The sequence below is a fragment of the Arvicola amphibius genome, chromosome 4 (genome assembly GCF_903992535.2).
Source record: "Arvicola amphibius chromosome 4, mArvAmp1.2, whole genome shotgun sequence".
NCBI lineage: Eukaryota > Metazoa > Chordata > Mammalia > Rodentia > Cricetidae > Arvicola > Arvicola amphibius.
In genome coordinates, this window is record NC_052050.1 from 51,850,875 (window position 1) to 51,875,655 (window position 24,781).

At 49.8% G+C, this 24,781-nt stretch overlaps 2 protein-coding genes across 2 annotated transcripts in view; both read right to left on the reverse strand.

Moving 5' to 3' along the window:
* Window positions 1–1,288: 1,288 nt before the first annotated feature.
* Alox12b (arachidonate 12-lipoxygenase, 12R type) lies at window positions 1,289–13,533 on the reverse strand. The gene is made up of 15 exons (XM_038328111.1): window positions 13,387–13,533; window positions 12,192–12,396; window positions 8,444–8,525; window positions 8,236–8,328; window positions 7,688–7,810; window positions 7,317–7,420; window positions 6,832–7,004; window positions 6,474–6,617; window positions 4,931–5,134; window positions 4,622–4,708; window positions 4,195–4,364; window positions 3,684–3,805; window positions 2,098–2,198; window positions 1,612–1,782; window positions 1,289–1,468 (listed from the first exon to the last, which is right to left on the reverse strand). Exons 1-15 carry the CDS (start codon window positions 13,531–13,533, stop codon window positions 1,289–1,291), a joined length of 2,106 nt encoding a protein of 701 aa, XP_038184039.1.
* An 8,161-nt stretch (window positions 13,534–21,694) lies between these two features.
* The window catches only part of Aloxe3 (arachidonate lipoxygenase 3), a 21,886-nt gene continuing 18,799 nt past the window's right edge, over window positions 21,695–24,781 (reverse strand). The window contains exon 15 of the mRNA XM_038327561.1: window positions 21,695–22,001. Within this exon, the coding sequence (XP_038183489.1) occupies window positions 21,822–22,001 (180 nt within the window). The 3' untranslated portion in view covers window positions 21,695–21,821. The remainder of the gene's footprint in view (window positions 22,002–24,781) is intronic.

Below are 24,781 nucleotides of genomic sequence, written 5' to 3' on the forward strand. Positions count from 1 at the left end.
TGAGACTGAACAGCAGTTTCTGAGGAAAAGCCATGGATAAAGGACAAGCAATCCCCAACACCCCCAAGAACAGCTCAGGGATAGGACCTGTCCCAGGCCTCCCCCCAAAAATGGAAAACTGTAGCCCTGACTATCCCAACTAGCCTTAGCCAATTAAAGCATACTAATATGATTTCTACTTGCTTAAGCCAATCATAGCTAAAATGACCTAACTTCCTTAGACACTCCCCTCAGTGAGGCTTAAAAGAAGCCCCCCACCTCCCTCTCGGGGTGATTACCATCCTGCCTTTGTGAAGGATGCTGGAAATAATAATAATAATAATAATAATAATAATAATAATAATAATAATAATAATGACTCTTTGCTTTTGCGTTGGATCTGGTCTCTTGGTGGTTTTGGGGGGTCCTGACTCTGGGCACAAGTGGATCTGTACTGACTAAATTTGGGGTGTCAGCTTGACTTCAGTCCCTGGATGTCCAGTATTCCTACCCACCATGCCACTACCCTGACCCACCACTAAAAGTCAGGACGACTTGGCAGCCTCACTTCTTCCTGAGCTCAGTGCTGTGATCCATGCTCTTGTGTCCTACTGGAACATCAGCCATGAAAGGAAGCAAAGTCCAAGGTGGGGATGGGAGGAGTCTCGGGACAATAGGAAGAGATCTTGGGGACAGTGGGTTACCTGAAGAATGCCCTTGGCAGGATGGGTTCCTCGGAGTGACTTTTACAGGAGCTTGCAGGTGTGACTTAGAGTAATATGGATTCCCAGTAGGTGGAGCTGAGTCTTGTATCTGAGTTTGGAGTAGTGGAGGTTTCTTGTTGACTGATGGTCTTTTGTCCATTTTGGCTTATGCTTCGAGTTGGGCTCAATCTTGGGGTCTGACTCCCCTAGGTAGGGGTTGAGTAACTAAGTCTCTGTAGATGGGCACTTCGGAGGGACCAGAACTGTGAGTTGAAAGGTGGAATCCAGGTCCCAGTGTTTTTTCCTCCCTCTGCACCCTCAGCAGTGCCTGGGCACCTACCTAGGCAAGCATTTAGATGAGGACGCTCCATGGCTGAAACAGCCTGGCCTGAATCTCTAGGGCTATTTAGGATTGGAACCTGGAAGTGGAACCTGGTGCTGCCCTATGCCTACCTGGATGGCAAAGAACAGCATGGCCGTGTATGTGATTCCCCCAGACCACGGCCTGCTGCCCGGGAAACCAGCAGACACTCTCAGCGCGAGGACAGTGTTTGAAGTGATTTTATTGGAAAATAGGAGTTAGCGTGTGGAAAGGTAGGGCGGAACTAGATGGAAATGCTGTTCTCAATCAGCACCGGGTCCAGGTAGTAGTACGGGATGGTGAGGCACTTATTGCGCTGGCGGATGTTGTGAGAGATCTGGGCGAGGTTCTGACGGAAAGACTCAATACTCCTCCGAGGGGCCTCCTCCACAAAATGGATGTCTGGGAAGTGGCCAAGCGGCCGCTGCAGGACAAAGAACCAGATGCTGAGACCAAGCCAGACCATCTTGCCCGATCCTTTCTGTGGCCTCCCACTTCCTGCTTCCTGTCCCTGACACCCCTCAAGCATCCTTGCCACGCCCCCGCCCATGCTCAAGAGCCCCGCACCCTGTCGTCAGGCTCCCGGCAGAGAGTCCAGAGCACTAAGAGCACGATGCACGTGGTCTTCACATCCGGTAAAGTGTCCATGTAGGTCTGCAGAGTAGTCAGCCCCTTGGCCTGCATCGGGGGATTCCGCATGGACGACGGGAAGTTGGGCATCCAAGACGTGAACTCTAACTGGAGTGGAGGAGAAGAGGTGTTCTGGGTGAGAAAATACCCGGTTCCCGCCAACCAAGCCTGGGCACCCTCTCCGGTGGTTGACTTGGACCTCTGCCCCAGAAGAGCCTGGGTTGGATCGGTGGAGCTGGCATCACTGATGGGCCTGCAAGCGGGTGGGGCAGAGAAACTGGGCCAGGGCTACAACTGGCACTGAGGTTAAAGAGGGAGTCTGTTGAGACAAGCTGGGGTTGGACCAGGGATAGACTGAGTGTGGCTTGAGTTTGGAACCCACTGTTTAGGAGGACTGGGGCTGAGGCTGGTGAGCACAGGTACCTGGCCCGTGTTGACTGCTGCATGCCTGGCGGAGCAGGTGTACATGACCATCGTGACGTACTCGATCAGCTCAGGTATAGTTCGCAAGCAGGTGGGAAAGCCTGAGGGATGATGGAACAGACCGCACCATGTTAGTCCCGGAGCAGGCTGGTGCCCAGCAGAGGGCGCCTCTACTCCCAGTTCATCCTATTTTGTCAATAGTCATGAGTGGCTGGCTACCCGGGATTCCTTCCTTCAACCTGCTCTGCCCTCTTGTGGCCAAAAACCTTCCCAGTCCAGCCCAGGACTACGCTGTCTTCTCCAGTCCTTAGCTAGTTCTGGGTTGCATCCTCACAACCCTTATCTTACTTAAGCCCCCGGTCACCCCCCTCTTGGATACCAAAACATCATCCTAAACTGCCCAGCATACCTGCATGGCCCGATACTCTAACACATAAGTCTTATCTTTTTTTAAGATTTATTTATATATTTATTATGTATATAACACTCGGCCTCCTTGTACACCCGTATGCCAGAAGAGGGCACCAGATCTCATTACAGATGGTTGTGAGCCACCATGTGGTTGCTGGGAATTGAACTCAGGACCTCTGGAAGAGCAGCCGGTGCTCTTAACCACTGAGCCGTCTCTCCAGCCCCAAGTCTTATCTTTTTTTTACAGAACTCTCAGTGACTCCAGATAGTCCCAGACTCCTCAACCAGGATACATGGCTTAGTATCGGCCACCAGAAGTCTGCTGACCTCCACCCTCAGCCCCAGCAGCAGGAGGACGTATTCCCTATCCCTTCTAGCTTTTGGGTTTTTTCTACATGCAGCTGACACTCAGCAGCCCATCCTCACGTGCCCCTCCCTCAGGAAAGGACACATGCTGACCTCATCCCAGCTCCTGCTAAACGTCACCCAAGATGCCCAATCTCAGCCAGACCATGACTTGCGGCCTCCTCACTCCCACTGCGCACCCACTACTCCCCACTGGGTGAACTGCCTCCTTGGCCTCGTCCAGATCCTTCATTCTTGCCTCAGGCTCCCCTAAACTGCTCTGGTTCTGCCATGGTGGAAATGCCTATTCACCGGTGCAACCCCTTCAGGCCAATCCATGAGCATCTCGGAGGTGACACCAGTACCTGTCTCAGTCCCCTTTGCATCCTCAGTAGCCAGCAGCAGTGCGTCAAAGCATTTGCAGAGCGTGTCCCTAAGTATTATGACCTCATGATGCTTTCCTCTCCTCTCCTAGAGCCCACCACCCCAACCCTCACCCTAGCTCCTCAACCACCATATACCGTCCTTTCTCACTGAAGTCACAACTTATTTCCAAGTCCACGAAAGCTTGTTTCCAGGAAGAAGGTCTGGGACACTGCCAGGTCTCAGCAGAGACAAGGTGTAGCCCCTGAGCTCAGACAAGGCACAGGTGCATTGTCCCCCGAACTCCAGCTGCTGCTCTAAGGCTCAGCACAAGGTCCTGTGCCCATCCTAGACAGAAGAGTGCTTGGGCCTTCTTCGGCCCACAGGGAGACAGGCACAAACCAGGAAGGGACATGCCTGGAGATGTCCCCTGAGTCCCAGGTCCCTCTGGGCTCCCATGCCGGTACCTGAGCTCTCACGCTCTAAGAGACACTCCTTGAATATCTCCTGCACCCAGCACTGCAGTTCCGGGTCACCCTCCACAGCTGCGTCATTCGGGTAATAGTAAGTGATGATCTCTGTCACATACCTGCCAGGAAGATGGAGCCTCATTAAGAGTTTCTCCCACATCCTCAGGTCACGCTGGCTTTGGCTGGCAGCAGTGCCACCCCAGGCCTATAGTGAGCAAGGCCCTTGGGGGTTATGGACAAGACCGGAAACTACTTAGACTTTTTGTAAAGTGTGTACAAAGTTACTCTTTCTTTCCCAGACAGAGCAAGGGGGACCCTCAAGCAGCTCCAAGTCTAGACTGGAGGCCAAAGCAAGCGTGATCCAGTCGGTCAGACATAGGCAGCTGACGGATGAACAACCCCAAGACCCAGGAAACACCCAAGCCCAGGTCCTTAAAGGTCCCCACACCCCTCCAACATTCCAGGTGTCTGTCCACCTGAGTGCCACCTGCTGCTGTCCCCACCTCACCTCTCCATGGCGTACCACACCGCCAAACTGTCATCACGGAAATAATACCCAGGCAGGTCCTGGACCCCACGCTCCACAAAGTCATTGGGGATGCAGAGGCTTTTGTAGGTGAGCTCAGACAGAGCCCGAACCATCACCTGCGCGAAACCCTCTAGGCCCAAGGACATGGCCTTGAGGAAGAAAGAATTACATGAGCATTCCTCCAAGCCTGCCTCCTAAATGCTGTCCTATGTCAGTCCCCCTGGGACCCACTCTGGGCCTAGCCTGCCCAAGAGCCAGGGACCTTTACATTCCAAGTCCTGTCTCACTAACCCCCAAAACATCCTCTCAAACGCTGCCCCTTGTCCCACCCCCAGAATCTTGAAGACTAACTGCAAAGGCCAGAAGAAAACAAGTGTCATGCTGGAGTCGGAGGCAAGAGTCTTACCCTGGCAGAGAGCCCCCCCTTGTTGAGAAGGAGGGCCCGCCCAATGCTATTGATCTGGACGTTGTATCTGGTGTGAGGAATGAGGAGCTGGGCAGGAAGGCAAGGAGACAATGAGGAGAGTTGAGATTGCTCCCAAGGACCTCAGCACCCCTACTCCTGCTACATCAGACCCCCACACACTTTGGGAAGATCCCACTACAAGCCCTCTCTGGGGATCCCCCAGATGTCTCGCAGGGCTCACTGAACACCCTACCCTACCCACAGAATTGACCCAGAATCTTTCAAAGTCCCCTTCCCCCAAATCTATACCTTGTACAGGGGATGGCACATGGGTAGGTTCCTCAGCAGGGCCAGACAGAAAGCTTCCCCAATGAGGTGGCTCTCCAGCAAGTGTGCGATGGCCTCATGACAGTAGAATTCAGCATAGCGTACCCACGTCTTAGCCAATAGCCAGTCCCACTCGGAGTCATTGGGCAGGAAGATGGGACAGTCAGGCCCAGGAGTCTGGCTGAGCTAGGGGTGGGGAAAGAGGTGGGTTAGTAAGGGTAGAAACCTCCACTGGAGGAGGCAAAAGAGTCCTGTACTCCAGTCCCTCTGCCTTTTGAGCATCCTGGGGTCCTTCTTTCCCTACGTTGGTTCTTGTTGCACCCTGTGCCTGACCCTTCTCCCTGAACCTGCCTCTGCCCAGCAGTTCCCACTTTCTTTAAGAAGGCAGGTGGATCTCTGAGTTTGAGGCCAGCCTGGTCTACTGAGCAAGTTCCAGGACAGCTGGAAGGTGAAACCCTGTCCCGAAAAGCCAAAGGAAGAAGGAGAAGCAGCAACAGCAACTTCGGGCATTGAATCGTGACGGTACATGCCCCAAATTCCAGCACTCTGGAGGCAGAGGCAGATGGATCTCTGTGAGATCCAAGTCAGCATAGTCTGCACAGCGAATTATAGGCCAGCCAGGACTAGATTGTAAACTTCTGGCTGAAGGAGGAAAAGAAAAGGAGGAGAAAAAGGGTAGGGGGAGAAGGAGAGAAAGAAGAGAAGGAGGAAGAAGAAAAGGAGAAAAGAATAGAGGAGGGAAGTCAGCCACAGCGGGGGGAGGGGAGGCTGGTTGAAAAACTCCCTCTTCTGATAACCCTTCCTACCACAACCTCCATAGCCACCAGGGCAAGCACTGGACAAGTTCCCGGGCCTGGGAGAGAGGGGACGCTATCACTGAAATTTAGCCTGCATTGTCCCACCTACGAGCCAGACCACCAGGGCTTGGCTGATGCCTCCAGAGAAGAACCTTTTTCTAATTTTTAAATGACCCTTGTGAGGATCTGTAAGGAAGGGACGCCTTGGCTGCTTCTCCTGCCAGACCGCAAGCCTAGGAAGCTGCTCAGTGTCAGTCCCTCAGGGCTTCAGCAGAGGTGGGTCTGCAGGAGGGTGAGGGAATGACATCGACAGGACAAGCTCCAACCAACCGCCTGGCCCGCTGGCATGTGGGCATCTATGTGTGCACACTCAGCATACACATTTTACACCTAGGGCCCACAAAGGAGAGCACCACAGGGCTCCAGATTCATATAAAGGCACATAATGGCAACAGCCAGGTGTGCACCTGCAAGGAGATGGTTCTCATCCCAGGCTCCACATGACCGCATTGGGTCAGGTTATGCATATATGTGGGAATATTCTCAGATGCACACACAGGGTTGTACGCAGGACTTTACACAGGCATACACACTGACATGGACACGTACTTGCCCACATATGCACAAGTAGTACACAGGCTTACACACCATAAACATACAGAGGGACATTTAGGCACATGTAATCAGCGCTGGCCACACAATTACACACCCTCACCTTCCCTTAGTACCTGAATGGCAATGGGCATCATGTTGCCGTCAGGACCAAAGTGCAGCAAGCAGATGGGAGCACAGTGATGCTGCTTATGACCATTGAGCTCCACAGTGGGGATGCCCTCCAAGATGCGGTAGTCTGCCAGGTAAATGTTCCCCTTCTGGCGGGAAATCACAATGGGCAAGCAGTTAGTCACTAAGATAGGGTACCTTCAACCCAGAGTACCGCCCCCAAGGCTCAGTGGTTGGATGGGGATAGGAAAGTGGGGGTGCAGGCATGGGTGAGACTCAAATGGACCTTGTCGATGGAGAGGCATGAAGATGCCCAAGAAAAAGCCAGGGACCATGCCCAGGGTAAGCCAGAGAGGGCCTCACCTCTAGCTCTGCTTGTAGGCAGGTTCCCTCACCCAGGAACGGGGCCACCATCTCATCTGTAACTGGGAATTTGTCTGGGAGCTGCGTACATCTTCGGATCAGGCCTGGATTGAGGCCATTGAGGTACTGGTATCCAAAGAAGCTGTCCTCCATCCAGTGTTCAGCCACGTACTCTGGGGGAAATAACACAGGCCTGTCACGGTGAAGTCTGGCACCCTCTCAGAGATGGGGAGACATAAGAGATAAAACAGTGGACATCAAGATGACTCTGGAAGGGACAGGAAGTCTCTAGCTTTGCATTGAATGACCAAAGGGACACAGGATGATGATCTTCAAGAAGCCTCAAACAGGGTGTGCCCGCCTGATTCTCAAATGACCCTTCTGTTGCTCCCATCTGAACCCACTGACCCCATGAGATGAGGCTTCCTCTTGCCCCAGAGACCACCTGACTGCCTCGTGTTCTCTTGGGGTGATCCTTTCCCTACCAGAGACAACAGTCTTGGTAGCAGGAAAGATATTCTTAATGTCCTTTAGTCTCTTCCAGGAACGTTTGCGATCCACCAGGCCACGCAGTTTGAAGGCCAGCGCCCTAGAAGGTGAGATCCAAGGAGCAGAATGTTAAAGGGAGCTAGGTGCACAGGGAAATGACAGGGCTACCTAATCGCTGCAGTTTCTGGGTGACCCATGTCTGGGGTCTTTTTGCTTTGGTCTGTGAGTGTCGAGTGTCAAGTTTTCCACTGTTATCCCACCCCACCCCACTGCCTCCTGCCTCCCCCAGTCTTTCTGACCTGAGGCTATTCTGAAGTGGGGAGATGGGAGGGCGCCTCTGCAGGTGCGCTCACTCATGCACACTCACATGGGCCCTAGGCGGTAGAAGAAGGAGGCTGTCTTGACGAAGGAGAAACGAAGATTTGAGTTCAAGAACCTGGTGGCCTTAATGTTGATGAGAATCGGGAATCCTGGGATATAACCATTCCACCTGTGTGGAAAGAGAGGCGCTGGAGCATGGAGCCTGCTGTCCAGGTAGCAGGGAGGGGCAGGTACTGGTCTTGTGGAAAGGGAGCAGGAAGGGGCAGGTACTAGTCTTGTGGAAGGGGAGCAAGAAGGGACAGGTACCAGTCTTGTGGAAGGGGATAGGAGGGGCAGGTACTGGTCTTGTGGAAGGGGAGCAGGGAGGGCCAGGTACCAGTCTTGTCGAAGGGGATGGGGGGGGCAGGTACCAGTCTTGTGGAAGGGGAGCAGGAAGGGGCAGGTACTGGTCTTGTGGAAGGGGAGCAGGAAGGGGTAGGTACTAGTCTTGTGGAAGGGGATAGGAGGGGCAGGTACCAGTCTTGTGGAAGGGGAGCAGGGAGGGGCAGGTACTGGTCTTGTGGGAGGGGGTCTAGACCAGCTTCTGGTCCTTACTCAGGCCGGTTGGGGTTGCGGCACCGCCGGGCAGGAGGGTGATAACTAGGAATGTCCACGTAGTTGGGAAGGCCAGGAACAAACACCCTCCAGCTGCAAAGAGAAACCTGGTTCGTGGGCCCTGACACCTAGGAATTACTCCAGTCAGGGCATAGCTGTCCATACCCACCACCAAACTCTGGACCTCCCATGGCGCCCTCCCACTCACTGGTAGAAGTCCTTCTTGGCTCTGATCTCTTCTTGTCTGTGTTCCAAAAGGATGGGGAGTGTGTCATCTGCTGTTGTCTTTCCTGTAGGGAGACCAGAGAGGAAGGAGGTTCAAGGATGTCCCTGTCCCCTGCCCACCCCTGCTGTCTTCAAAGAGAAGGCACCCATCCCCTCTCAGAGGGAGGAGCTAAGGATAGGGGAGGTCCCTGTAGGAGAGAGGAGCTCCATCCTCCTGCTAAAATCTCCCCCATAGTCCTGCTCTACCCTTCAAACTCTCTATGAAGTCCCCCTTCTAGCCCCACTGAAGTCATGGTAACCAATAGTTCTGGAGAATTCACATGCAAGGCACTTTCTAACATATAATTAATATATATTAATTATATTGATTTAAGCTACACAAGAACATCCTAATGAGATAGATGAATAAATCCTTTTCCAGAAACCCAGAATGTGAAAGTCTCTAGAAATCCAGTCTGCTTCACGATAAACTCATTGGCTGGGATCTAAATTTACCTGAAGCTACATATAGGATTTGTTTGTACAGGATTTCTATATGTATTTCCAGCTAGTCTGGAAGTCATGTTCCTCTTGCCTCAGTCTTCCAAGTTCTGGGATTGCAGGCGTGCACCACTATGTCTGGCTATGTATAGTCTATTTCACTCACCCAACATAACTATAGCTTTGATTAGAAATATTAATACGTGTGATTAGAAATACCCTAGTGGTAGAAGTTTCACATACTTCATGTGTGTGTGTGTGTGAGAGAGAGAGAGAGAGAGAGAGAGAGAGAGAGAGAGAGAGACAGATGACAGACAGACAGAGAGAGAGAGAGAAAGAAAGAGAGAGAAATTTCTAGTCTAAAAATCCAAAATGTTTCCAAATCTTAAGTTTCTTGGATGCCAATTGAAAGTCATAAGTGGAAAATTCCACACCCTGACCTCATGTCACAGTAAGAAAATGCAAGCACACTAAAGTGTTGTATAAATTTTCAGCCTAAGTATCAAAATTATAAATGAAACAAAGAAATCTGATGTCTAATCAGATCTAATCTAATTGAGTCTCATCACTGAGATAGCTCATGTGTATGCAAATATTTTTTAAAAATCCAAAACACTTTGATCCAACCATTTCAGATAAGAAATACCCAACCTGTAGATACAAAGATAAAGACAAATCTAGGCATCTGGGACTGGAGAGATGGCTCACTAGCTAAGAGCACTTGCTGTTCTTGCAGATGATCCAGATTTGGTTTCCAGTACCCATAGGATGCTGGCCCTCTCCTGGCCTTAGGCACTAGGCATGCATGTAGTATAAGTGACACAGGAAAAACCTATGAGATAGAGGAATATAACCCACAAATCCAGAGTAGGAAAGTCTGTAGAAATCCAGTCTGCTTCACAATAAACTCATTGGTTGGGATCTAAATTTTCTGTATACATTGCATGCAAAAAAAATCCATACACATAAAACAAAAATAAATATTTTATGTTTACATAAAACAAAATATGTGGTTTTATAGTATATATGTACATATACACACATATGAACATACACATGCATGTAGCTTCTAAAGAAAATCTAGATTTCAAAATACTTCTGACCCTAACATCTTTAACTAGATGCTGTCCTATCATGCCCATTTACAAGGGGAAAACAGTATTAGCATGAAAAGCAGCTAAGCTGTAATTTGGTCCAAGGCAGGCTGCTTCTGGCCCACATCCCCCACCTAGTAACAACCTCTCCAGTTAAGCCTTTCGCAGCTCCTTTGAAGTGTTATGTCAGTGGATCTTCACATCTACTGTGAAGTAGGTTCTGTTATTCATTCACTTTACAGACAAAAGTACCAGAACTGAAAAGACCACAGAAGCATGCCCAGATGTCCAGGAAATAAATGACTGAGATGAAACTCCAGATCCAACTCTCTCCAGCCTCCTGGCTGACTGCCCCAGGCTGGTATGTGCCCGTCAGACAGCCTCATCGTTTCTCTCAGGGCCCTCACCTTGCCATCCATCCTCCTCTGATTTCCATATGCCTCAGCTCCTCCTGTTGCACTCTGGGAATGATGCCCCCTGAAGTTATGCAACCCAGATCCCCAGCTTGGCTCCATCCCCAGGGCGGAAGCCTAACTCCTTCGAGGGCCCAGCAGATGACTCAAGTCTCCCTGCCCTGGTGTTGCATGGTAGCCACCCCACCCAACCCCATTCTTGCCCAGCCAGCTAGTGTCACCTACCTGTCCCCTGCCCATCCCCTTCCATGCCACACAGACCTATCACCACGGGAAGGTACTCTGCATCCCCGGTGACTCTCATGATGACATCCTCACCCTCCCCTAGCCCTACCTCTCCAGCCTCAGCCTCTCCTTTCCCCTTGGCTTAGGCCCCATTCCCTCCTCCCAGGAGAATATTCTAGCACAGGGAAATTAATGAGTAGTCTTCTGCCTGAAGGATGAGACTCTAGACACCACCATCCTCAGTTATGCCCCTTCCTCCTTAGGCAGAACCCTGCAAGGGGTAGAGTCTCGGGGTATAAGAGATGTGCCTCTTGCCGCCATGCCATAGCCACAGTTAGGAAGCTCACTTAAGAGGCTAGATGAAGGCTTATGGCAGAAGTGGGTGTGGGCAGCCCAGGCACTTGGGTCCTAGCTTTCTCCCTTAGTAGCAACCACACATCTCCCCCACAAAAAAAGCAAGGCAGCTTTGCTCTGCTACCAGGTCTGTCATTCCCCCGATCCAGTAGCAGCCAGGAAGCCTGAATGAAGAACAAGGTCTCCTATGGGAGCAGGGAGGACCCTTGATGGGTAAAGGAGGCCTTTGGGAATGGCAATGAATCCTGTTAAGAAACTAAGGTGTCCCATAGGGATGGCAGAGTCCTCTGGAGCAACATAATGGCCCATTAGCATATAAATACATATTATATATTATATATAGAACATATATTAATATATTGTAATAATATAATATGGATAAAAAACTAATAGGACTACTGAGTAGAATACAAATCCAGCTGGAACAATGGAGCATCATATATACAATACATACAATATATACATTATATAAATTGTAATATATATGTTCTATTATCAGTAGGATTCACATGGTAGAAAGAGAGAACCAGTTCCCACAAATTGTCCTTTGACCTCCACTGTCACACAAAATAAACAAAAAGAAAAAAAAGCATCAGTATCAAACACAAGGCTTGGCATGGTAGCATATGCCTTTAATCCCAGCACTCAGGAGGCAGAGGTAGGAGGATCTCTGTGGGATCGTTGATCTACATAGTGAGCTCCAGGATAGCCAAAACTACAGAGAGAGACCCTTTCTCAAACAGTCAGACCATATACAACGCCTTGGTAACCTAGAGAGCTAAGAAACTAATAAGACTTCTAAGTAGAACGCAGATTCAGCTGGAACAATGGAGTATCCTTTTGTAAAAACCAAATCCTGCTCCAGAGGTCTTTGTAGCATGCCTGGCATCCAATAGGAGCCAAAGGAGAGTGAAGGATGAAGGGGAAGAGTGATCTGGGGATGCTCGCTGCTGCGTGATGCTCATAGTGGTCCCTGGGCCTCACACACTTGGGTTCCTCCAGTGTGCAGCCCCAAGCTGGGCCCAGAGCAGCAACAGTGATTGCGGATGGCCATGGCAGGAGATCCCTGATTGGCTTGATAGGATCCCGGAGTAGCCAATCTAGCATAGCTGGGCTAGAGCGGGGAAACTCACTGCATGGGATATGGTGGTTGGTGCTGGCTCACCTGTGGCCTCCCGGAGTGCCAGGGTCTCATAGCCATCCATCCACTGGTAAGCTGGGAAGTGGTAGACACGGCAGTTGGGGGCACAGATCTGCACATAGTTGCAATACCAGGGGTCCTTGGGTAAGAAGGAATGGGGCTCCTTGTGCAGGCGGATGATGATAAGCTCCCCCAGGTCCTGCTGGCACTGCACCGTGTACTCATCCACCTGCACAGAACACAAGGGTGACTGACTTGACCAGTTCCTGAGACCTCCCACGAGGCTTACCCTCTACCCAGGCCCTGCTCATGTTAGTGACAGTCACCGCCTGAACTGAAGAGTGCATGGAACAAAGATGAAGAGTGGGCACAGCTGTGAGCCTTCTAACTTGGCTGCCCTCTGCTGGGTCCGTCTACCCAAGGCAGGAAGGACCCCAGGCTTACCCCTCCTTCCCAGTTCCTAAAGTCCTGTCTTCCACTCTCTTCCCCAGCCACTTGAGGCTGCAGGAGCCATTTAGAGTCTAGGGGAGCTGATAACAAAGGAGTCAAAGGCCAGGCCTTCCTGGCATCCTTCAGTCTTAGAGTGGAAAGAGGGGTCCCCCAGTCCCTGCTCCTACTTCTTAAGGAAGAAGTAGGAATTCAGAAGTGGCCACACAGATGGAGGAGCCCATAGGAGCCTATTCAGGTCACTCAGGAGCAGGTGGCTATCAAAATCACCAAGAGTGGCTTCCATCAGGGCAAAGCAGGTCCCCACTGGCCAGGCTGGTCGGATGCCATTTGAAGTCACAGAACCCAATGCAAATGGAAGCCAGTTGTGATGTAACTTGGCTGAGAAAGAGTGAGAATGAAGAAGAGAGGTGACAGAGGGGTAAGGGTGGAAGGGACCTTAAGGAGGAGGGCTGAGATGATGAGCTCAGAGAGAAGAGAGGGAGCCCAGGGGGGCTGGAGAGAGAGAGAGAGAGAGAGAGAGAGAGAGAGAGAGAGAGAGAGAGAGAGAGAGAGAGAGAGAGAGAGCAGGGAAACAGGAGGGAGAAGGATGGGTTGTTTGGGAGGGATGAGAGAAGAGGGAGCAGAGGAGAGATGGTTGTGTTGGGGGAAGAGGGTAGGGAGCCTTGGGAGTCCACAGCGCTTCTCCACTCGCCTGACCCAGCTCTGGCTCCTTCCCCATGCCTCCATCCATCCTGAGCTTCCATCCGTCCTGGGTGACTCGCACACTTACCGCCCCAGTGGCAAAGTCTCTCCCAAAGTGGTTCAACAGCTGCTTATGGCTCTCTCCTTGGGTTCCCACGATGGTCAGTGAAATGGAGTCCAGGGTCCCCGAAAAGAAGTCAGTGCCCGTGGCCACCTTGACTTTGTAGGTGGCCATGGCCGCTCTTCAGGAGGCAAGAGAGAGTTCAGTCCCGGACACGATGGCTAGGGGCTCACGGTTGGAAACAACGTAGGTAAGGGAAGCCAGGCAGAGAAAGAAGAGTTGACTGGATCAAACTCCGCGATGGAACTGTCAGGGGGAACCACTGCCCGGAGGATGCCTCTGGAGCCGGGAGCAGCTGCTGCCCTTGGCGGGCGGGAAGTGAGCCGAGCAGGTGGGGCGGGGCCGGGCCAGAGGCTGGTGAGCAGGCGTCTGCGCTTGAGCCCTATAGGAACTGATGGGGAGGGACCATAGGCAGGACACTGGGTCTGCCTCTGAGAGGGCGTACGGAAGATGCTGAGGCTGAAGCAGCCTGCAGGGTGTGGGAGCTGTCCAGGCTGAGCCAGGGCCCCAGGGAAGTTGGGGGAGTGGGCGGGGCAGGGACTTCAGATCTTTATCAAACTAATAAGCTCCTTCGTCCGGTTCACCCCCTCGACTGTAGCACCAAGCACCCACTGCCGAGCTTGGCCGAAGTCAGAAGTGACCTGCTTTGGAAGGCGTGAGTGATACAGGCGTGCTGTCCAGCGTCCTCCCCGGGATGGGCTCCCACGCTTGCGTTAGAACCCAGGACATGTCAGGGAGACTGCTGAAGACAGGAACTAAAGACCACAAGAGATTAGAGAGGCTCTAGAAGGCTATGGGTGAAAAGATTTGGATCTGGAAGTGGGACCTATCGCTTCTTTCCCAGTCGGTATTTACTTAGGAAGAACTGATACTGCGTACGCAATTAGAAGGCAGAGTAAAAAGTTGAGGCAGGAGAATTAAACTAAAAGGCTGGGGCTGCAATTCAGTGGTAGAGAACTTGAAGAGAATGTGGGAGACCCTGAGTTCAATACCCAAACTCCAAAAGAAAAACTTAAGCTAGAATCATGCATGGTGGTCACACCTCTAATTCCAGCTACCTGGAGGCAGAGACAGTGCCACCAACGTCCGGGCGGGCGACCCAGGGAGACCGGCGCACCAAAGGTGACACTGGATCCCCTGGAAGTGGAGTTATAGAAGCCACCATGTGGGTGCTTGGAATCAAACCCCAGCCCTCTGGAAGAGCACCAGTGAGTGCTCTTACCTGCTGAGCCATACCAGGCCCCAAATTAAGGCATTTTGTAGGTGACGGCCCTAGAGATTATATGACGGGAAAGATGTCATACATTCAGACATGAGATGCTTTCTTACTACATTGATCCAAAATTCTAGAACAGACAAACTCTTACACCGTTCAGACCAGCGAGCGCTTCCGGAATGGGGAAGGCTTGTAGGCAGCTCGAATGTTCTCTCTGATGGTCTGGCTGACCTTACAGGGCCCTTGACATAGTTTACTAAATCTATGCTGTTCTTCCATTTCATAAAGAACATACCCTTACCAAGAAAATCTTTTTTTTTCTTTTTTCTTTTTTTTGGTTTTTCGAGACAGGGTTTCTCTGCAGCTTTTTTGGAGCCTGTCCTGGAACTAGCTCTTGTAGACCAGGCTGGCCTCGAACTCACAGAGATCTGCCTGCCTCTGCCTCCCGAGTGCTGGGATTAAAGGCGTGCCAAGAAAATCTTTTTAAAAAGAAAAAGGAAAAGAAAGAAAAACTGAAAGAAAATGCTGATCATGATGGCTGGAGGCACAGACAGGTAGATCTCTATGAGTTCAAAGCCAGCCTGGTCTACTTAGCAAATTCCAGGCCAATCAGGACTAGATACTGGATAGTGAGATGCAATCTAAAAAAAAAAAAAAAAAAAAAAAAAAACCCAGAATGGAAGGAGAAGGGAGTCAGAGATGGTTCAGTTGGTAAATATGCAAATTTAATGACCTAATCTGAGTTTGAGTCCCCGGACACACATGGTCAAAGAAAGAACTGACTTATGAATGTTGACCTCTGACCCCCAAACATGTACTGTATCACATATTCTCACGTATGTACACACACACATCAAATAAATAACTTAAGGAAAAAGAACGTGCCAGGAAAGATCTGAAATGGGGTTTAGGATCCGATGGGATTGAGTTGGTCGAGGAGCCGTTCCTTACTTCTGTCTTTCTCTCACTTCCTTCCCTCCACAGAGTAGAGCACACTCCTCCAAGTCCCACAGACACAAGGCAGGAAATAGACCTGGAACTTACTGAGTATCAAGAAGAGGACGAGGAAGGAGCTGCAAGTCTATTTTTTCACTGTAATTTTGCGTATTAAATGATCTGAAGATAATAAATCTGGAATAGGATCATAACAGCTTAAGTAGGGAAGGACTGGGGTGGGCGGGGCCTTGAGATAAAACCCCGGGGTCTGAGCCAAGAACAATGAAGAAGGTCAGGCTTCTGCTCCCACCCATAATGTTCGGGACCCAGAGAGAGTGAGGAGAGAGTCGTGCCCCTGTCTTCTGGGACTGCCCTCTTCCCTTCCACCTCCCAGGGCAGCACCTGCCAACCAGGAAGTACCAGCTCTGATTTCCTCCCTGGTGGCACCCTCCTGTCACCATCAAGGGAAGGTTACACAGTGACCATGCCAAGTTAGCAACAAGGGAACTCGGCCTCTGAGACGGAGAGAGGGGTACCAGTTGTTCCGGGTTGGAGGTGACTGCATTTCGGCTTAGTTTAGAAATAGGAATGCGGCTGGGGCTAGGGATTGAAATGACTTTTTCATGACTCAAATCTGCTGATGTCACCCGGTGCTCCCCACCATGCCTCATCAAGCCTGGCAGCATCTCTTCCTTGCCTTTGGGATGATACTATGTGCATTTTCTTCATTCACCAGCCCCTGCTGCATGCCCAGCTCTGTATCCAGCTTGGAGAACATGGTGTAACCAAAACAAACTGTGCACTCATGGAACTAACATTCTAATGAGAGAAATAGATAGCATTACATAACATCCAAAGAAACTGAATAACATTAAGTGGCGATATGTGTTGAAGGGAGAAAAATAAATCAGGGGAGAGAAGACATGATGAAGAGCAGGGGTTGGAGGCTAGGAGTGGTACGGGGCTTGCTTACTAGGTTTAAGCCCTGGATTTGATCCCCAGCACTGAAAACAAAAACACAAACAAAAATAAAACAAAGCAAAAAACAAAAACAAAAAAACAAAAAAAAACCCACCCTGGGGCTTTTGTAAAGAAGGCTAAATTTAACTATAAATGGTTCTCAGCACTATAGTCAACATCTTTGCTTTCTGTCCATTTACCCTACTTGATTATGCAATCTGTAATTTATTTGGTCTAGGTTTCTCCCCATCTCCTGCCATGGTACCTGAAATCAAGGAGACTCTTGAAACATGAGTTTTGTATTTGTTTGTTTTTTAAGACAGGGTTTCTCTGTGTAGCCTTGGCTGTCCTGGAACTCACAGATAATGCCTACTTCTGCCTCCCGAGTGCTGGGACTAAAGACGTCTGCCACCACCAGCTGGCTAAATCTTTTTTTTTTTTTAAAGCTCTATTTTATTTTTAGCTGGGCTTGGTGCCATATGCTTTTAATCCCGGCACTTGGGAGGCAGAATCAGGTGAATCTCTGAGAGTTGGAGGCCAACCTGGTCTACAAAGTAAGTTCCAGGATAGCCAGGACTGTTACACAGAGAAACCCTGTCTTGAAAAACAAAAACAAAACAAATAGATCATTTTATTTTTAATCATGAGAGGGACCCTTGTGGAGCCCAGAGGTGTTGGATGCATCAGAAATAGGCAGGTATGAGCCCTCTGACATGGGTGGTCTGGGAAAACAGCCCGTGCTCTTAATCACTGCCCCTGAGACACAGTGCTGGGGTGGATTAGTAATAAGATGACGATGGTCAGGGGTGAGATTCAGAGAGGAAAACTAGGTTAAACTAAATTCAGAGAGAACGATGGAGGCGGGGAATGGGTTAAGGAGAAGGATGAAGATGATAGAATGCTGAGGATGAAGGTCATGGCCCAATCTCTGGGTGACTGGCAGGCTGTCTCGTCCCCCTAGGCACAATGCCATCTTAAGCTGAGGATGGAGCTGTCAGGCAGGTCAGGCCCGCCATCCTGGGCCCTGCTTGGCCACCCTCATGACTCTGCAGATGCTGAGAACCTGAATATACAAATTTGCATCTCAAGAGCAATCCATGCAAATGTTCCTAGCCTAGTACTTTCTAGCCACTCCCCTACCCCGAGACTATGCCTCCAGGGGGCTGCTAATGAAGATGCCGGAAGGGACAGATTGAGACGTGGAAAACACATCCCTGGCCCCTTGGGGATGCCAGATCCCAGGGCACTGAGGGTAAGAGGTCCAACTGTAACCTTCTAATCTAGTAATAAGTAAGATGAATGTGTGGGAGTGAGGAGGTAGGGGCTCGTAGGCAGCCTGGAGGACTGGATAGGAGAGGGCTCGGGTGACAGATGGGATATGATTGAGGTTTAGAAGAGGATGGGGTGACCATGCACAGAGAGAACTATTTCCACCCCCTGAAAAGCTGTCTTTCCAATAATGACTCAGTAGCGATAATTCTCAATAATTCGTGTAATACTGAATATATATATATACATATACATATACATATACATATATATATCCCCTCTAATCCAACCCATGTTCTCCAGAAGCTGGGGTGACCACTCTGGGTTTAACCTAGCTTTAAGCCTCGGGTGGGATTTCTGTTCCTTAGGGGAAGAAGAGAGGTTCAATGAGGACGTGAGTTGGGCCAGGGCTGGAACTGGGGACTTGGATGGGGTTGGGCATACGGATATGGATGGACACTCCCCAACTGTGACCCAAACTTGGATGCATAACTCTGGGTAGGTGCTCACTGAAGAACTGGTTCTCCTGGACCAGGGGTGGGACCAACATACATGAGAGGCCCTGAAATAGATGCACATTGGCCAGGGAGGCTCCTGACACCCACCTACACTAGGAGCTAGGTCCTCACTGTTGGGGCACCCCCCGGCCTTGCCCCACCCCAAGCCTGAAAGGCTGGTAGCACCTGGGGCCCCACTCCTCTGGGATGCAGAGAACGAAATCAAATCAGACTCATCTCTTTAAAAGCACAGCAGTCCTCCTTCGTGTATGACCCAATATCTCTTTCTAGCCACCTTAGCTTCCTTTCTGTCCTGGAAGATGTGCCATTACTTTGTAACACCTCCCCAAAACTGTTCGGAGAGTGTTTTGTTTTGGGGTTTGTGTTGGTTTTTTGTTTGTTTGTTTGTTTGTTTGTGTTTTAGTTTTGGGGGTTTTTGTTTTTTGTTTGTTTGTTTTTGTCTACCCTCCACTCACACCAGTACATGCCACCTGACTGTGTCTCTGACTGCATTTGCCGCCATCTGAAAGGAAGCCTCTGTTTTTTGTCTGTCTCTCCATCACCTGGAAGCAGGAGTCAGCCTGGGGAATTCACAGCGACTTCCCTGGAGAGCAAAGGTATCATGAGTCAAGCAGATCCTAAAAAGGCAATTCAGAAAGGGACTTCCCAGGGCTTCTCAGACAGATTTGGACCTCTGGGGTGGGGAAACTTGTTCAAGGCTGGCAGAGAAGAGACTGGCATGTGTCTTACTGTGATGATCAGCCTTCTCGACTAATGGGAAAGCGTGGAGGAGTCCAGCCCGCATGCCGGGAGAATCCCATTAGACAGAGCTGCAAATCAAGGCTAAATCTCTTCCCTGCTTCTCACATTCGGACGTGCCCAGAGTCAGGGCCAAAATCTTCTGTGCCTTTAGGTGTGTCTTCCCAATAAATCTCCTCCAAAGCTGGCTTTCTGAGAAACTAGATTCCAGTGATCCACCCTAGTCCCTCCCTCTCCTGCTCAGAAGCACTTTTCAGGGTGAGTATGCCTTCGAATAAAGACTTCGAGCCACACAAGGAGTGTTCTTTGGGGGTACAGCTACCTCTGCAGTGACCTGATCAAGGCCCTGGCTAATGTCGTCCCCATTGTCCTCCCATCACAGCCTAGCTGGTCACAGGAGGGCACCCCCAGAATTTCTTGGTGCTAAAGCAAACCAAAACCTGGTGGTTTAGTTAAATCACCGAGCTCTTTAAACAAGCTATCCGCAAACAACTCTGCACGTGCCGTGGCGTGAGGATTCCACTCTTCCAGAATCAGGAAGAGACAGTCCAGTCTTTGGCACAGTTCAGGTGCATAAACACACACACACACACACACACACACACACACACACACACACTTATTCCAATGGGACAGGGGTTTGTTTGACTAGAGAGGCAGTTCTCGGGCTAGAGAATGGGGAGAGGAGGAAGGTGGTTTTCCTGGCTCTGTGAGACAGTCATTATTTGAAAACTTCAGAACAGTTGGAGGATCTTCACTGACTGAGTTGATAGTGGTCTGGTGTGGAACCAAGTGACCTTGTACAGCCTGCCAAGTCCTTGGCCACAGAAGGCACTGATGGAGGAGACAGAGCTGTCACCAATTATTCTGATTCTAAAGTGGATTCCGCTGTCACCAGAACCGCAGGAATAGGAAAAAAGTCCCTTCTGTGGCTTTGCAACTCCGGTCAGACAGAAACCATGACTGGCTTTGGTCAGGCACCGGATCTGACTCAGGTGGCAGAGGAGACAGGTGTAATGGACAGTGCATACCTGTGACCCCAAATTACAGGGGCTCAGATCCCCCGAAGGCACTGGAAGCAAAGGGGACCCCACGCCAGAACTTAGGGAGCAGATGCATAATAATTGAAGGTTTGAGCCAGCAGGGGCTACATGATAAGACTCTGTTGAGGGGGGTGAGGGGTACAAATGGTAAGGTAGACTGGGCCTGAGTCAGACAAAACAGGAAACCGAGACCTGCAGCGGCTGGGGGAGAATGTGAACCCTAACTCTAACCCTAACCCTAACCCTAACCCAGCTGATCTATGTAAACAGCAAATCTTTATATTTTATTTATTTGTTTGTTTTGTTTTTCAAGACAGGGTTTCTCTGTGTAGCCCTGGCTGTCCTGGAACTCACTTTGTTGACCAGGCTGAATTCGAACTCACAGAGATCTGTCAGCCTCTGTGGGATTAAAGGTGTGTGCCGCCACTGCCTGACAGATCTTTAAGGACTGTGTGCCTGGAAAAGAGAAAACCATTCTGTCCGGTTCAGTTAGGGAAAGCTAAATTATGCCACAGTAGCAAACAGTCCCACAAATTTCAACAGCTCCACCGACAGCCAACTCAGGCATCAGAGCCTCTGTTCACATCCCTCAGACATACAGGTGCATGCTGTCGCCTCTAAATGCAGAAGCAGAGAATGCTGGACTGTCTCTGTGAATTCCGGAGAGGAAAACACCACTTCTGCCTGGAACTCAGCCCACAGCTCTGCATGGAACTCCACCCACGTGCAAGAGGACAAGGAATGAGTTTTCCAGGAGCATAACTGGATTTCAGTAGCCCCACTAATAAATAGTGGCACACCCAGAACCTGGATTCTGGGACTTTGCAAAATGCTTAGTTCCTTCCTTTCAGCCCCCTGTGCCAGCTATTCCTTCCCTTCTTGACGGCTTGCTCCAGGAGGTAAAGGCATGAATATAGCCTAACTAACCAATAGAGTCTCCAGAAAATATGACCCACAGATTTGCTCTTGCTCTTTGCCCCAGCACTTCTACACCCCACCGCTATACATCATCATCATCAGCAGCAGCAGCAGCAGCAGCATCACAGAGGACATGGGAACCGAATATGCCAGCTTTTATTGAAGTCACTGGGCTCACAGAAGGAGGGGAACAAGAGTGCCAGAGGGCAGGAGGAGAGCTGGAGAAAGCGACACATAGAGCCAGGCTAGACTTCCTGTTCTCAGAAACTCAACTAGACATCCAAGGGAGCAGGGCTGACTCTCCTTCCCCTTAGAAGTGCTAGGAGCAAAGGGGAGTCTGTGGCAGACCCAGGCACACACCCCTTCCATTCCAGTTTCAGGGCTCTTTCAGAGAAGGAAGCTGAATTTAGTGGTCCTGAGCCTGGGAGAAAGGGGTAAGGAAAGAGTTACCCCAAGGGAAAGACTGGGTTTGAGGGGGATGTGGAAGCAGAGCTCAGAAACTCAAGCTGGGCATCCCAGTATGGAAGGAAGATTCCCATATAAGAAGGGCAAGGAACAGAACTCCTTTTCAAGGAGCATATTGTGCATTTGAGTTAAGTCAGCGGCTTTGACCCTGAACACTTCTGTACTGATCTCTCACAGCTCAGGGCCCATTTATATAACGTTAGGGCCATCTTGGTCCCATAGGCAGAGGAGAAGGTTCGAGATGAGAACAAGGAGGATGGAAGGGCCTGGAAGGCCCTAGGAAGTCAGCCTTCCCCTTAGTTGGAACTTCCTTTCTTCTGGGATGGTGTGAAGTGGGGCTTAAATAGAGACACTGTTCTCGATGAGAGGAGGGTCCAAATAGGTATAAGGCAGTGCCAGGCTCTCGTTGCGTTCCCTGATGTCCCTTGAGATCTGTGCCAGGCAGTTCTGGAAGGCTACAATGCTTTGCCGTGGGGCCTCCTCTGTGAAGTGTTCATCTGGGTAGGTGCCCAGAGGCCTCTGGAAGAAAATAGGTCGAGATGTTAGGAAGATGTTCAAGATAAGATAGATAGTAATGAAGGTTCACACGTCAACAGATAAAGTCAAGGTGTTGTCTAGAGACACAAATCAGCTACCACCGTGGAGAACACGAGCCCTTCAAATCACAAGCCCAACCCACTATCACTTCATTACAGCCTGATTCAGAACAGCTCCCTATGGTATTTTGAATGAGGATGTCTTCCATAGGCTTGTATATATCAATGTTTGCTCCCCAGTTGATGGAACTGTTTGGGAAGGATTTGGAGGTGTGGAGGAGGTGTGTCAACTGGGGTGGGTTTTGAGGTTTCAAAAGGCCACACCATTCCTAGTTTTAAAACACTTTAAATTGCCAACTGTGGTGGTACACGCCTTTAATCCCAGCACTAGGGCAATAGGCAGACAGCTCTCTGTGAGTCTGAAGCCACCCAGTCTACATAGTGAGTTCAGGACAGCCAGAGCTACACAGTGAGACCCTGTCTCAAACAAAACAAACAAAACCCAAAACATCTCAAACTTGTGGATCAGATGTAAGCTGAGTCTCAGCTATTGCTCCAGCACCCTGCCTACCTGCTGCCATGTTCCCCGCCACAACAATCGCCATGACGATAATGGAACTATGAGCCCCCAGCTAAATGTTTTCTTGTATAGCTTGCCTTGGTCATGCCTTTGTCACAGCAGTAGAAAAATAACTAAGAACTAGCCCCGGAAGCCTGCCAAGTACAGAGCAGACGACAGCTTGGGCCCTAGACAACCTAGTTGGAGTGCTCCCCCTGCTGGCACCCCTCTTCATGGCACTCTGATCTTGAAAGTCCATTCCTGGATCTCAAAGAGGAAGAATGAAGAAAAGTCCAGCCCCTCTCCACCTCCTTCTCTGATCCACTAGGTCTTTTTGTTTTTTGTTTGTTTTCATTGTTTTGTTTTGTTTTGTTTTGTTTTGAAACTGGGTTTCTGTGTAGCTTTGGAGCTTGTCCTGGAACTAGCTCTTGTAGACCAGGCTGGCCTCGAACTCACAAAGATCCGCCTGCCTCTGTCTCCAAGTGCTGGGATTAAAGGCATGCACCACCACCGCCTGGCCTGATCCACTCTTTAAACTCAAAGACTGCAGTCATATTATCCACCATTCAACAGCGGTTAGCAAATGTATTCCAGAAAACAGGTCCAAGAGTATAGCTGGCACCACATTGGTTTACTAAATCCAAGCCCTGAGGACAGCCAGCCTCCTGGTTCTGAGGTCTTTACAGTCATCTGACAACATGAAACCTTTGCCGTAGATAGACTCGCTGTCACTACAACAACATTGCCACACTCTGCAACATGACCATCCTTGTATAGGACTGTCCTTCCACAATCACCATCATAGCGTAGGTCACCGTCAAAAGGCATGGATCCATCTTCCTAACCTTCAGGCAACACCAGGGCTACTGACCCTTAACATTTTCCCATTTGACTGCGTTGGTGGAGGCCTTCAGACTACCGCTAAACAGCAGAAATAATAGTGGACATTCTTGTCCCTAATTTTTCTTTTCTTTTTCTTTTCCCACCAAGACAGGGTTTCTCTGTGTAGCCCTGGCTGTCCTGGAACTCAGTCTAGACCAGGCTGGCTTCAAATTTATAGATCCCTCTGCCACTGCCTCCCAAGGGCTGGGATTAAAGGCATGCACCACCACCACCTGGCTCTTGTCCCTGATTTTACAAAGACATCTATTTTCATCATAAATATAGTGGTGGGTTTTTGTTTTCGTTTTTAAGATAAATTTTTAGCACCAGGCAGTGGTGGCATGCGACTTTAATCCCAGCACTCAGGAGGCAGAGACAGGTGGATCTCTGTGAGCTGAGGACAGCCTGGCCTACAGAGCAAGTTCCAGGACAGCCAGGACTGTTACACAGAGAAACTCTGCCTCAAAAAAACAAAACAATCAAACAAAAAGATATGCTTTAATCAAAATTCCTTCATGGGGGCTTCATTTGAGAGAAGCTTTTATTAGTAATGGCTGTTTACACTCATCAAGCCTTTTTCACCTGTGTTGGGCTAATTATACACTATGCCCTGATATTGATGAAGCAAACGATATCTCTACACTTCATAAGGTGAACCAACCTTTCATCCTTAGAATAAACTAGGCCTTGCCACGGCGCATTACTGTTTACTCCACAGTGCTCTGCCTTTATTGGCTGATACTTTTTTAAGATTGTTGGCGCTAAGTAGAGGAGTTTATAATTTCATTTTCCTAATTACAGCTGACATCTAAATATTTTATGTGAGCCATCACAACCGTACGACAACCCTGAAGACGGCTTCTTTTATCAGCCCCCACTTTAAAGATAAGGAAATTGAGGCTTAGTGTGGCCAAATTAGAGAGGTCACGGAGCTGTTGAGTGTGACCCAGGGACTGGAGCCCTCTAATGAGGTCCACCTCCCTTAAGGTCAGGCCTCTGCTAGTTGGAGAATCAGACTCCCAGGACTGAGGAGGATTCCGCCTTTTCCTGTGGCTTCCAGAAGTTTGAAAGACAAAGGAACCGGGCGTGGTTGCATTTCGGCTGCCTTTGACCCCAGACTTCATTCAGTGGGTGACTCTTCTGGGCTCACCGGCCTGCCCTTACTTCTGGTTTGCCTGTCTTTGAAAATCTGTTATGTTTTCTTAGAAAGTCATTCCTTTCGTCCAGGTTTCCAGTTTCGTGTCCGTGAAACTGTAAGCAGTATAATCTTGCAATTTTAAAACTTTATCTGGGGGGCTGGAGAGATGGCTCAGAGGTTAAGA